General features: G+C 39.4%; 1 protein-coding gene across 1 annotated transcript in view; it reads right to left on the reverse strand.

Moving 5' to 3' along the window:
• The window catches only part of CD38 (CD38 molecule), a 73,352-nt gene that overhangs the window by 10,562 nt on the left and 47,388 nt on the right, over positions 1–15,402 (reverse strand). Inside the window, exons 2-3 of the mRNA XM_011948829.1 lie at positions 13,014–13,143; positions 4,997–5,132 (exon numbers count right to left, since the gene is read on the reverse strand). Coding sequence (XP_011804219.1) covers positions 4,997–5,132; positions 13,014–13,143 — 266 coding nt within the window. The remainder of the gene's footprint in view (positions 1–4,996; positions 5,133–13,013; positions 13,144–15,402) is intronic.

Here is a 15,402-nt window from a genome sequence, read left to right on the forward strand (position 1 = left end):
CCTGTATTCCCACTTTGGGAGGCCAAGGCAGTTGAATCGCTTGAGCCCAGGAGTTCGAGACTAACCTGGGCAACATGGTAAACTCTGTCTGTACAAAAAATACTAAAATTAGCTGGGTATGGTGGTGCACACCTGTAGTCCCAGTTACTCAAAAGGCTGAGGCAGAAGGATTGCTTGAGCACAGGAGGTTGAGGCTGCAGTGAGCTGAGATTGTGCCACTGTACTGCAGCCTGGGTGAGAGAGAGAGAGAGAGACAAGAAAGAAAGAAAAGACAGGAAGAAAAGAAAAGAAAAGAAAAGAGAAAAGAAAAGGAAGGAGAGAAAGAAAGAAAGAGATAAAAGAAACAATGAAAAAATGGTAACAAATACATAAATAAATAATAAACAAGGCAAAACTAAATCTTGTTAAAATGTTGAGAAAAAAGTAAGCCAAAATATTAAAAAATTAAAATATAAAAATCAGGTCTTTTTACTCTTCTGCCTTCTGCCATGTGAGGACATAGCCACAAGCAGAAAGCAAGTCTTCACCAGACGTTGACTTTGCCAGTGCCTTGATTGTGGCCTTAGCCTCCAGAACCGAATACCTAAAGCCTAGAAGAGTGACATCACCAAGATGGCAGGGTAGAAAGTCTCAGACTCTGCTCCCACTAAAGTTCAACTAGCAATTACCCACAGACTAGGATGTCTTTTTAAAGGCTCCAATACTTGTAAACAAACTTGAGACACCTACATGGTCCATAGAACTGAATGAAAACCAAATTGGATGGGTAAGAAGAATTATCTCACTTTGACCATGCCACCCCTTCCCCTCCCTCGAAAGAGGACACAAAGCCAGATGGAGAAAATTTTCCTGGGCCATGGTTTCTACAAGGGGAAAGAGAACCAGATGCAGTCATCCATCTTCCCTAGCATTTCAAGATGCTTCCCAGGAAAGCTCACTCCAGTCTCCTCTCACGGGGAACACTGAGGATACCAGGACAACTAGACTGCAATAGCTTAGGTAGAAACAAAGAAAGGACGCAGAAGTCACAGTGATCAGCACGTGGATCTTGATGATATCTCTGTGTTTCTGCCAGCTGTGGCATCCTATGGGAAACAGCAGCCAACTTCATGGCCCCAAACAAGCTGAGCTGGTCTCCTTCAGAACCACTTGGGGAAGTTCAGTCTAGCTTAAGTTCCTAGATAGCTAGATTCCATGCCTAGCCTCAGAGACCAACCCAGTGACCCAACCCAGGCAGGTAGACGACTGCCTTTGCCCATCCTAAAGAAACATAAAGGCTAGATTTAATTGATCCAGGAAGTCAAGCAGTGGCTCCACTCAGCCAAAATGCCTGCCAATGACCTACCCAGGCAGGGAAACTTTTACCTCAGTGCATTTTGGAGAAGCATCAGAGTTAGTCCCAGTTGACCTGGAAGGTCAAACAGCTGCTCACTTCAGCCAAAGCCAACCGCATGGCTCCATTCTCAGGAAGGTGATCCACAGTTGCACATTTCTAAGGAGCATAGCCTCTGATCTTGCCTGTCTACCTAACCTTGCAGCCCAGCCTGAAGTGCTGCTGAACTTAAGATACCAAATATCATAATTGTCTGGCCAGGAAATACAACCTATGAATGATGTGACTAGAAGCCATCACAGTACCCAGCCAGCAGCTATAAAACAATGAAACCACAAGGAAGACAATAAGAGAATAAGAAAGAAACAAAGTATCTAAAAAAGCAGAAAACAGTTAATAAAGTGACAGTAGCAACTCTTTACCTATCAATAATTATGTTGAATGTAAAAGGATTAATTCTTCAACAAAAAGAGGGAATGAATACTTTTTTTTTTTAAAGATCCAACTATATGCTGCCAACAAGAAACTCACCTCACTTTTAAGAACACATATAAACTGAAAGTGAAGGAATGGAAAAACATATTCTATGTGAATGGAAACGAAAAGAGATCAGGAGTAGCTACACTTACATCAGACAAAATAGACTTTAAGTCAGAAACTGTAAAAAGAGACAAAGAACACTGTAAAATGACAAAGGGGTCAAGAAAATATAACAATTGTAAATATACATGCACCCAACATTGGAGCACCTAAATAAAAACAACAAACATTTAAGGTTCTGAAAGGAAAAATATAATGTAAGGCAAAAATAGTAGCGAACTTCAATACAACACATATTTAAGGATCTGAAAGGAGAGATACATGTAAGGCAAAAATAGTAGGGAACCTCAATATCCACTTTCAACAACAGACAGATCATTTAAACAGAAAATTAATGAGACAACAAACATGAACAATACTTTAGACAAAATGAACCTAACAGACCTTATACATCAGCATCGACACTATCCAACAGCAATGTAATACACATTCCTCTCAAGCACACATAGAATATTTTCTAGATTAGGGCACATATTAGGACATAAAAACAAGCCTCAGCAAATTTAAGAAGGTTAAAGTCATATCAAGTATCTTTTCTGACCACAATGGTAGAAAACTAGAAATCAATAAAATAAGAAATGTTGGAAAATTCACAAATATATGGAAATTAAACAGCATGTTCTTGAAAAACCAATGGGTCTATAAAAAATTAAAAGGAAAATTAAAAAATACATTGAGACACGAAAATGTAAATACCATATACCAAAACATATGGGATGGAGCAAAAGCAATTCTAAGAGAAAAGCTATAGTAATAAATATCTACATTAAGAAAGAAGAAAGATCTCAAAAAATACACAACATTATGGAAGGAAATAATAAAGATTAGAACAGAAATAAATAAAATAGAGACTAGGAAAACAACACAAAAGATTAACAAAATTTAGATTTTTTTTTTTTTAAGAGATGCACAAAACTGAAAATATTTAGCTGGCTTAACTAAGAAGAATGAGAAGATTCAAATAAATAACATCAGGAATGTAAAACGAAGACATTACAATGGATATCACAGAAATACAAAGGGTTGTAAGAGACACTATGAACAATTATTAATATACGCCAACAAGTTAAATAGCACAGAGGAAATGGATAAGCTTCTAGACACATAAAACCTACCAAGACTGAATCATGAGGCAGTGAAAAATATATGAACTGCCAGCTCACAGAAGAAACAGAAAATCTACCATTTATGTATATATAGTAGCCTCACCATCAAAGAAGTTCAAACTAAATTGAGGTATTATTTTCTTCTCAAATGAGCCAAAAAAATTTAAAGTAACAACATCTGGTGTTAGTGGGCATATAGGTAAATAAACTATCTCATACACAGTCTTTATTTTTCTTTTTTTAGTATAAAATAGAGATGGGGGTCTTACTATGTTGCCCAGGCCAGTCTTAAACTCCTGGGCTCAAGTGATCCTCCCTCCTCCACCTCCCAAAGTACTGAGATTGCAGGTATGAGCCACTGTACCTGGCCTCATATATACTCTTGATGAGGGTATAGTTACCATCTTTTAAATGACACGTTATCAGTTTCTATTACAATTTACCCTTTAACATTGAAGTTTCATTTATAAAAATGTATCATTCAAGTAGCTGTGTGTGTATACACAAAAGTGTTTCTTACAACAGTGATACAATAGCAACAAAAGCTAAAGCAACTTAATATCCATTAATAGGATTCTTAATGATGAAGCCTTTTAAAAAAGTACAGCTATCTTTATACCTACTAATTTTAAGTGAATAAAGCAAGTTGCACAACAGTATGTGTACAGTTTAAACATACATGCTTACATTAGCATAGGGAAAAGTCTGGAAGGATCTATATCAAATTGTTGACAATAGTTACCCTTTGAGAAGTGATGTGGAGGTAGGAGGGGAAGGGAAAATTCAGAGCAACATTTGCTTTTTTCTTTAATGCATTTCTGTAATGTGCAAGTATTTTTTTTTTCAAATAACCATGGCTTATTTTTGTAATTGAAAATAATGCAAACCTGGGACGAAGAAGCTATAATAAGATAAGCTTTTAAAAACAAACAATGAAAACTAGTAAAAATAAGAATAAAACTATATAAACTAAAAATATCCACCATACAAACAAAAAGGAAAAAAAAAAAAAAAAAGAAGTGAAAACTGCAATAGGGTTTTGGTTGTAGGAATTCCCTTCCCATGGTGAGGTATTGAGTCTTTCTGGGCAGGATAAGGCTACATCTGAAAAATGATAGCAAAGCCAGTGCCTGAGATGGAAGAGTCCAGTCCATGGCTACTGTGCTGATTCTGAAGAACAAGAACCTTGGTCTAGGTCCCACTGAGACCTCATCCTGTTCTAGAATTCTTTGGACCTGAATGATGACCTTATAGAGAGCAAAATACCAAGAATTCAGAAGCAGGCTATGTGAGCACTCAAAAGAAGGGAATTAGGGAGCATGGGCAATCCCAAACTCTGAAGTCAATTCTTCAAGAAAATAGGGAATGCTACTTTATATCAGCCTGAGATGCCATTAAGGGTAGTGCTATAGTTTGGATATTTAACTCTCCAAACCTTATGTTGAAATTTGATCCTCAGTGTTGGAGCTGGTGGACTAGTAGGAGGTGTTTGGGTCATAGGGATGATCCCGCATGAATGGCATGGTGCTGTCTTTGTAGTAATGAGTGAGTTCTTACTCGATTAGTTCCCAGGAGAGCTGGTCATTATAAAGAGCCTGGCATCTCCCCTGACCTCTCTTTGCTTTCCTCCCTCACCATGTGATCTCTGTACAGGCCAGCTCCCCATCCCCTTCTCCATGATGGAAACAGCCTCAGGCCCTTACCAGAAGCAGACGCTGGTGCCCTGTTTCTTGTACAGCCTGTGTAACTGTGAACCAAATAAACCTCTTTTCTTTATAAATTACCCAGCCTCAGGTATTCCTTTATAGCAACACAAATGGACTAAGATAAGTATAGATGGCATCAGCGTGGGTACCTGTGGCTCTGTCCTCCACACTGACTGTTCAGGGCCCCCAGCAGAACTCACTCTGTTCACCCTAGACATCCCTGGGCAATCCAACAGGGCCCAGAGCCTCACCGGAAGTGCTGAATTCTCCACACCATGTGAGGTCATCAGCAAGGTAGCCTAGCAGCGTGTCCTCCAGGGTGTACATGTCCCGCTGGACCTGTGTGAACTGATGGGCCAGATCTTTTATTCTGCTCCAAAGAAGAGTCTAAGGAAGAATAAATACAATCTATTACTGAGATCAACTTAGCATGCCAAAACAAAATAAATCCATGGTTTTGTAAATGAAAAAAAACAGCATATCAAAGTAAATCACCCATAGTATGAATAAGAAATGATGATTTCTGAGTGCAGGAGAGTGTAGGGGAGAGGCAGAGAGTGTGGGTGTGTGTATGTGTGTGTGTGTGCGCGTGTTCTAGGTCATAATGTAAATGTTTATTTTTACTCTAGGTTGCTGTCAAAAAAGTCTGAAAGTCACTGATCAAAATCTTATAATCAACATGGGATTACATCTGGAGGTGGTATTAGAGAGTTACAATATTCCTAAGCTTATCTCCAAAAAAACTTTGTCTACATGCTGTTTTCAGGAAGATGTGCTCTTTGATTCTTAAAGAACTATATAACCCCTTCCAAATTCTCTAAATATTCCCTACCCCTATCAAAAAAATACAATAGATTTTTTGTATTTAAGGGTTCCTCTTAAAAGTACAAAGTTTATAATTATATTCTGTTTTATGAATCTATTTTTTTTAATTTTTATTTTTATAAGTTCCAGGGTACACATGCAGGAGGTGCAGGTTTGTTACATAGGTAAATATGTGCCATGGGTTTGCTGCACGTATTAACCCATCACCTAGGTATTAAGCCCAGTATGCATTAGTTATTTTTCCTAATGTTCTCACTCCCCTCACCCCAACCCCAACAAGCTGCAGTGTGTGTTTTTCCCCTCCCAGTGTCCATGTGTTCTCATTGTTCAGCTCCCACTTATAAGTGAGAACATGTGGTGCTTGCATGTTCCTGTGTTAGTTTGCTGAAGATATGGCTTCTGGCTCCATCCATGTCCGTACAAAGGACATGATTTTATTCCTTTTTATGACTGCATAATATTCCATGGTGTTTACGTACCACATTTTCTTTATCCAGCCTATCATTGATGGGCATTTGGGTTGATTCCATGTCTTTGCCGTTGTGAATGACATTGCAATGAACATATGCGTGCATGTATCTTTATAATAGAATGATTTCTATTCCTTTGGGTATATACCCAGTAATGGGATTACTGGGTCAAACGGTATTTCTGGTTCTAGATCTTTGAGGAATTGCCACAGTCTTCCACAATGGTTGAACTAATTTACATTCCCACCAACAATGTAAAAGCATTTCTATCTCTCCACAATCTCACCAGCATCTGTTGTTTCTTGACTTTTCAATAATGCCATTCTGACTGGCATGATATCATGGTTTTGATTTGCATTTCTCTAATGACCAGTGATATTGAGCTTCTTTTCATATGTTGTTGGCCACAGAAATGTCTTCTTTTGAGTCTGTTTATGTCCTTTGCCTACTTTTTGATGATGCTGTTTATTTTTTTCTTGTAAATTTGTTTAAGTTCTTTGTAAATTCTGGATGTTAGACCTTTGTCAGATGGATAGATTGCAAAACTCTTCTCCCATTCTGTAGGTTTTCTTTTCACTCTGATGATAGTTTATTTTGCTGTGCAGAAGCACTTTAGTTTAATTAGATCCCATTTGTCAATTTTTGCTTTTGTTACAATTGCGTTTCGCAATTTCATAATGAAACCTTTGCCTGTGCCTATGTCCTGAATAGTATTGCGTAGATTTTCTTCTAAGGATTTTATAGTTTTGGGTTATACATTTAAGTCTCTAATTCATTTTAATTTTTTTATGAGTTGCAAGGAAGGGGTCCAGTCTCAATTGTCTGCATATGGCTAAATAGTTCTCAAGTGCCAGTTATTAAATAGGGAATCCTTTCCCCATTGCTTGCTTTCATCAGGTTTGTCAAAGATCAGACAGCTGTAGATGTGCAGTTTTATTTCCGAGATCTCTACTCTGTTCTATTGGTCTATGTGTTTATTTTTGTACCAGTACCATGCTATTTTGGCGTCTGTAGCCTTGTAGTACAGTTTGATGTTGGGTAGTATGATGCCTCCAGCTTCATTCTTTTTGCTTAGGATTATCTTGGCTACATGAGCTTTTTTTGGTTCCATATAAATTTTAAAATAGTTTCTTCTAATTCTGTGAAGAATGTCAATTGTAGTTTAAAGGGAATAGCATTGAATCTATAAATTACTTTGGGCAGTATGGCCATTTTCACAATATTGATGCTTCCTATCCATGAGGATGGAATGTTTTTCCATTTGTTTGTGTCCTATCTGATTTCCTTGAGCAGTGGATTGTAGTTGTCCATGAAAAGGTCCTTCACTTCCCTTGTTAGCTGTATTTCTAGGTATTTCATTCCCTTTGTGAATGGGAGTTCATTCATGATTTGGCTCTCTGCCTGCGTGTTGTTGGTGTATAGGAATGCTTGTGATTTTTGCACATTGATTTTGTATCCTGAGACTTTGCTGAAGTTGCTTATCAGCTTAAGAAGCTTTGGGGCTGAAAACCGGCACAAGACAAGGATGTCCTCTCTCACCACTCCTATTCAGCATAGTATTGGATGTTCTGACGGGGCAATCAGGCAAGAGAAAGAAATGAAGTCTATTCAAATAGGAAGAAAGGAAATAAAATTGTCTTTGTTTGCAGATGACATGTTTTCTAGTTACAGGATCATGAGTTTGCCAGTATTTTATTGAGAATTTTTACATCGATGTTCTTCGGGATATTGGCCTGAAATTCTCTTTTCTTGTTTTATCTCTGCCAGGTTTTGGTATCAGGATGATGCTAGCCTCATAAAACGAGTTAGGGAGGGGTCCTTCCTTTTCAATTTTTTGGAATAGTTTCAGAAGAAAGGGTATTAACTCCTCTTTGTAACTCTGGTAGAATTCAGGTGTAAATCTGTCTGGTTCTCCGCTTTTTTTTTTCTGGTTGGTATTTATTACTGCCTCAACTGTAGAACTTGTTATTGGTCTATTCAGGGACTCAACTTCTTCCTGGTTCAGTCCTGGGAGGGTGTATGTATCCAGAAATCTATTCATTTCTTCCAGATTTTCTAGTTTATTTGCATAGAGGTATTTATAGTATTATCTGATGGTTGTTTGTATCTCTGTGGGATCAGTGGTGATATCCCCTTTACCATTTTATTGTATACATCTGATTCTTCTCTATTTTCTTTTTTATTAGTCTAGCTAGTGATCTATCCATTTTATTAATTTTTTTTTTCAAAAAACCACCTCCTGCATTCATTAATTTTTTGAAGGGTTTTTGTGTCTCTATCTCCTTCAGTTCTGCTCTGAGCTTGGTTACTTCTTGTCTTCTGCCAGCTTTGGGATTTGTTTTCTCTTGGTTCTCTAGTTCTTTTAGTTGTGACGTTAGGATGTCGATTTGATATCTTCCTAGCTTTTTGATGTGGGCATTTAGTGCTATAAATTTCTCTCTTAACACTGCTTTTATTGCATCCCAGAGATTCTGATACATTGTCTTTTTCCTATTAATTTCAAAGAACTTGTTAATTTCTGGCTTAATTTTATTATTTACCCAGGAGTCATTCAGGAGCAGGTTGTTCAATTTCCATGTAATTGGTTTTCAGTGAGTTTCTTAATCTTGAGTTCTAATTTGATTGTGCTGTGGTCTGTGAGACTGTTATGATTTTAGTTCTTCTGCATTTGCTGAGAAGTAATTTACTTCCAATTGTGTGATCAATTTTAGAGTAGATGCCATGTGGCACCAAGAGTAATGTATATTCTGTTGCTTTGTCATGGAGAGTTTGGTAGATTATCTACCAGGTCCACTTGATCCTGAGCTGAGTTCAGGTCGTGAATATCTTTGTTAATTTTCTGTCTTGATGATCTGTCTAATATTGGCAGTGGGGTGTTAAATTCTCCCACTATTATTGTGTGGGTATGTAAGTCTTTTTGTAGGTCTCTAAGAACTTGTTTTATGAATCTCAGTGTTCATATATTGGGTGCATATATGTTTAAGATAGTTCTCTCTCCTTGTTGAATTCACCCCTTTATCATTATGTAATACCCTTCTTTTTCTTTTTTGATTTTTGTTGGTTTAAAATCTGTTTTGTCATAAATTAGGATTGCAACCCCTGCTTTTTTCCGTTTTCCATTTGCTTGGTAAATATTCCTCCATCCCTTTATTTTGAGTCTGTGTGTCTCTGCATGTGAGACGGGTCTCTTGTATACAGCACACCAATTGATCTTGACTATCCGGCTTGCCATTCTATGTCTTTTAATTGGGACATTTAGCCCATTTACACTTAAGGCTAATTTTGTTATGTGTGAATTTGATCTAGTTATCATGATGCTAGCTGGTTATTTTGAAGACTTGTTTATGTAGTTGCTTCATAGTGTCATTGGTCTGTGTACTTCGGTGTGTTTCTGTAGTGGCTGATAACGGTTTTTCCTTTCCATATTTAGTGCTTCCTTCAGGAGCTGTTGCAAGGCGGCTCTGGTGGTGATGAATTCCCTTACCTTTTGCTTGTCTGAAAAAGATATTATTTCTCCTGCATTTATGAAGCTTAGTTTGGCTAGATATGAAATTCAAGGTTGGAAATTATTTTCTTTAAGAATGTTGAATATTGGCCCCCAGTCTCTTCTGGTTTGTAGGGTTTCTGCTGAGAGGTCTGCTGTTTGTCTAATGGGCTTCCCTATATAGGTGACCTGGAGAATCTGATGATTATGTGTCTTGGGGTGATCTTCTCATGGAGTATCTTACTGGGGTCCTCTGGATTTCCTGAATTTGAATGTTGGCCTGTCTTGCTAGGTTGAAGAAGTTCTCCTGAATGATATCCTGAAGTGTATTTTCCAATTTGGTTTCATTCTTCCTGTCTCTTTCAGACACCCCCAATCAGTCATAGGTTCTTTTTACATAATCCCATAGTTCTCAGAGGTTTTGTTCATTCCTTTTCATTCTTTTATGTCTAATCTTGTCTGCCTGTCTTATTTCAGCAAAATAGTCTTCAAGCTCTGATATCCTTTCTTCCGTTTGGTCTATTCAGTTATTGATACTTGTGTTTGCATCGTGAAGTTCTCATGTTGTGTTTTTCAGCTCCATCGGGTCATTTATGTTCCTCTCTAAACTAGTTATTCTCTTTAACAGCTCCTACGTTTTATCACGGTTCTTAGCTTCTTTGCAATGGGTATGAACATACGCCTTTAGCTCAGTGAATTTCATTATTACACGTCTTCTGAAGTCTACTTCTGTCAGTTCATCCATCTCAGCCTCAGCCCAGGTCTTTTTTTTTTTTTTTTTTTTTTAACATTGGGTAAATGTAGCTAGTATCTTTAGTTTTTTTATACTTTAAGTTCTGGGTTACATGTGCAGAATGTGCAGCTTTGTTACACAGGTATACATATGTCATGGTGGTTTGCTGCACCCATCAACCCATCATCTACATTAGGTATTTCTCCCTAATGTTATCCCTCCCCTAGCTCCCCTCTCCAACATGCCCTGTTGTGTGATGTTACCCTCCCTATATCCATGTGTTCTCATTGTTCAACTCCCACTTATGAGTGAAAACATGTGGTCTTTGGTTTTCTGATCTTGTGATAGTTTGCTGAGAATGATGGTTTCCAGCTTCATCCATGTCCCTGCAAAGGACATGATTTTTTTATGGGTCTCAGCCGAGTTCTATGCCCTTGTTGGAGATGTGTTAAGATCATCTGGAGGAGAAGAGGCACACTGGTTTTTTGAGTTTTCAGCATTTTTGTGCTGATTCTTTCTCATCTTCATGTATTTATCTTTGATCTTTGAGGCTACTGACCTTTGGGTGGGTTTTTGTGGGGTCTTTTTCATTGATGTTGTTGTTTTCTGTTTTTCCTTTTAGCAGTCAGACCCTTTCTTCCATAGGGCTGCTGCAGTGTGCAGGGGTTCCACTCCAGACCCTATTCACCTGGGTTCCTCCCACCCCTGAAGGTATCACCAGTGGAGGCTACAGAACAGCAAAGATGATAGCCTGCTCCTTCTTCTAAAAGCTTCATTCCAGAGGGGAACCGGCCTGATGCCAGCCAGAGCTCTCCTGTATGATGTGTCTGTCAACCCCTGTTGGGCAGTCTCCCCCAGTCAGGAGACACAGGGGTCAGGGATTGACTTGAGGAGGCAATGTGTCCTTTAGCAGAGTTCGTGCGCTGTGCTAGGAGAATCCCTTTTGTCAGGATCAGCTGCTGTCTTCAGAACCAGCAGGCAGGAATGATTAAATCCACTGAAGTTGCGCCCACAGCCACCCCTTCTGCCAGGTGCTCTGTCCCAGGGAGATGGAGGTTTTGTCTGTAAGCCCCTGACTGAGGTTGTTACCTTTCCTTCAGTGATGCCCTGCCCAGTGAGGAGGAATCTAGAGAAGCAGTCTGGACACAGCCACGTTGCCACACCCAGTCCAGACTTCCCAGCCTCCTTAGCACTATCAGGGGAAAACCGCCTATTAAAGCCTCAGTAATGGCGGATGCCGCTCCCCCATCCAGCTCCATCATCCCAGATCAACTTCAGACTGCTGTGCAGGCAGCAAGAATTTCAAGCCAGTGGTTCTTAGCTTGCTGGGCTCTGTGGGAGTGAGACCCGCTGAGCGAAACCACTTGGATCCCTGGCTTCAGCCCCCTTTCCAGGGGAGTAAACAGTTCTGTCTCACTGGGGTTCCAGGCACCACTGTGGTATGAAAAACACTCCTGCACCTAGCTTGGTGTCTGCCCAAACAGCAGCTCAGTTTTGTGCTTGAAATCCAGGGCGCTGGTGGTGTAGACACATGAGGAAACCTCCTGATCTCAGATGGAAATGCAGAAATCACCCACCTTCTCACTGGGAGCTGCAGACTGGAGCTGGTCCTATTCAGCCATCTTGGTTCCTCCCCCTATTCATTCTTAATGGGAGTCAGTGAAGCATACTGGTTTAAAGCATGGGACCTAAAACCCCAGTCCTCATTGAAGCCCAGCATCATCATCACTTATCACGTGTTTCACCTTGAGCAACCAAAACATCACTAAGCCCCACTTTCTACACCTGTAAAATGGTAATGATAATGACTGAAATAAATTAATGGGGTGCTAGGGAAATTAACTGAGATAAATGCAAGTAAATTGCTTAGCATACTATCCATTGCATAGTCACTTATTTGACAAATGTCAGCCTGGGTTATTGTTTGCCAAACACCTTCTCTGCATAGGGCATCGTGCCTAGTGAATGGAGAAGTTTCACAGTGACTCCAGCTCACTAACAATGGAATGAGAGGCTGAAATTTCTGGGTGGTTTTAAGGGCTTCACAAAGAAAATTTTAGGCACGTGGAATTTTGCCTTAAACATCGACTATAGAAAAGGTGCACTCTGATAGACCTTTTCCAATATAACCAATGTATTAGAATCCAGGCCGCTGTGGCTCCAAGTCTTATATCACTTACATTTAAACTGGTCACTTTCAAGCCTGCCAAACTTGGGCAACACTGTTCACCTAAATACACCAAGCCTCAGTTTTCTCACTGGTGAAATGGGGATGCTGACACCTGACCTGCCCATTCCACAGAATAGCTATGAAGGCCTAAGAAGATAAGGATTAGGAGAGTCTTTTGTAAGCAAGAAAAAGAAAAAAAGCACTCTGCAAGTATAATTTGGCGTTGTTATTATCACTACTACTAATATCATAGGTCAGGGGAAAGTTTTGTTATTATATAGGTTGTGTTAATTTGTTTGTTTGAGTTGGGTTTGGTGTTAGGTTTTTTCTGCCTAGTTCTTGGCCAAAGCCCCTTTCCTATTTCTGTATCCCCATTTCTCTCTCTTATCTCCCTTCTCCAGATGTCCTAAATCTTGATTATATCATGGCCCCTCAATGGCCTGCAAATTCCATTCCTACCAACCACACTCACACTATAATGTATGGATTTTTCCTCTTCCTTCATTCTAATCAAAATGTGGACCTATGAATTTTTACCACTGGCTTTTATCCCCAGTTTTAAAATCAATGGCATACCCTCATTTACCTTGTTGCAAGGTACGGTCTGAGTTCCCAACTTCAGTAGTGGCTGATAGTCTTCTTCTGTAATGTTGCAAGGATATTTTGAAATAAATGCACCCTTGAATGCATCCCATACACTTTGGCAGTCTACATGTCTGTGAGACAAAACAGAAAATAAAACATAAATTATTCTATTTAAAAAATACTTTTGGAGCATAATTATTTTTTAGAATCTCATTTAGGGCCGGGCACGGTGGCTCAAGCCTGTAATCCCAGCACTCTGGGAGGCTGAGACAGGTGGATCACAAGGTCAGGAGATCGAGACCATCCTGGCTAACATGGTGAAACCCCGTTTCTACTAAAAAATACAAAAAACTAGCCGGGCGAGGTGGCGGGTGCCTGTAGTCCCAGCTACTGGGGAGGCTGAGGCAGGAGAATGGCGTAAAAACCCGGGAGGCGGAGCTTGCAGTGAGTTGAGATCTGGCCACTGCACTCCAGCCCAGGCGACAGAGCGAGACTCTGTCTCAAAAAAAAAAGAATCTCATTTAGGAATTTAGGAAGCATCTATCATATATCATATGCCAGGTAGTCCATACATATCATCTCGTCTCACATGTTGTCTACCAGGGGTACAAAGAGAAGTTGATACCATTCCTTCTGACACTATTCCAAACAATAGAAAAACAGGGACTCCTCCATAAGTCATTTTATGAGGCCAGTATCATCCTGATACTGAAACCTGGCAGAGACACAACAAAAAAAGAAAATTTCAGTCCAATATCCCTGATGAACATTGATGCAAAAATCCTCACTAAAATACTGACAAACTGAATCCAGCAGCACATCAAAAAGCTTATCTACCATGATCTAGTAGGCTTCATCTCTGGGATGCAAGGCTGGTTCAACATACGCAAATCAATAAATGTAATCCATCACATAAACAGAACCAGTGACAAAAACCACATGATTATCTCAACAGATGCAGAAAAGTCCTTCAATAAAATTCAACATCCCTTCAGGCTAAAAACTCTCCATAAACTAGGTATCGATGGAATATATCTCAAAATAATAAGAGCTATTTCTGACAAACCCATAGCCCATATCATACTAAATGGGCAAAAGCTGGAAGCATTTCCATCGAAAAGTGGCATAAGACAAGGATGCCCTCTCTCACCACTCCTATTCAACATAATATTGAAGTTCTGGCCAGAGCAATCAGACAAAAGAAATAAATGAAGGGTACTCACATAGGAAGAGAGAAAGTCAAATTGTCTCTGTGTGCAGACAACATGATTGTATATTTAGGAAACCCTATCATCTCAGCACAAAACCTCCTTAAGCTGAGAAGCAACTTCAGCAAAGTCTCAGGATATAAAATCAGTGTGCAAAAATCACAAGCATTCCTATACACCAATAATAGACAAGCAGAGAGCCAAATTATGAGTGAACACCCATTCAGAATTGCTACAAAGAGAACAAAATACCTAGGAATAAAACTTATAAGAGACAAAAAGGACCTCTTCAAGGAGAACTACAAACCTCTTAAGGAAATAAGAAAGGAAACAAACAAATAGAAAAAAAATCCATGCTCATGGATAGAAAGAATAAATATTGTGAAAATGGCCATACTGCCCAAAGTAATTTATAGATTCAATGCCATTCTCATCAAGCTACCATTGACTTTCTTCACAGAATTAGAAAAAAACTACTTTAAATTTCCTATGGAACCAAAAAAGAGTCTATACAGCCAAGACAATCCTAAGCAAAAAGAACAAAGCTGGAGGCATCACATTACCTGACTACAAAGTATACTACAAGACTACGGTAACCAAAACAGCATGGTACCAGTACCAAAACAGATATATAGACCAATGGAACAGAACGGAGACCTTGGCCAGGCACAGTGGCTCATGCTTGTAATCCCAGCACTTTGGGAGGCTGAGGCAGGTGGATCACAGGTAAGGAGTTCAAGACCAGCCTGACCAACATGGTGAAACCCCATCTCTACTAAAAATACAAAAATTAGCCAGGCGTGGTGGTGCATGCCTGTAATCCCAGCTACTCAGGAAGCTGAGGCAGGAGAATTGCTTGAACCAGGGAGGCGGAGGTTGCAGTGAGCCAAGATCGTGCCACCACACTCCAGCCTGGGTGACACAGCAAGATCTCGTCTCAAAGAAAAAAATAAAACAGAACAGAGACCTCCGAAATAATACCACACATCTATAACCATCTGATCTTCAGCGAACCTGACAAAAACAAGCAATGGAGAAAGGATTCCCTATTTAATTAATGGTACCGGGAAAACTGGTTAGCCACAAACAAAAAGCAAAAACTGGACCCCTTCCTTATACCTCATACAAAAATTAACTCAAGATGGATTAAAGACTTAAATGTAAAATCTAAAACCATAAAAA

Source organism: Colobus angolensis, unplaced genomic scaffold (assembly GCF_000951035.1).
Source record: "Colobus angolensis palliatus isolate OR3802 unplaced genomic scaffold, Cang.pa_1.0 Scaffold284, whole genome shotgun sequence".
NCBI classification, from domain to species: Eukaryota; Metazoa; Chordata; class Mammalia; order Primates; family Cercopithecidae; genus Colobus; species Colobus angolensis.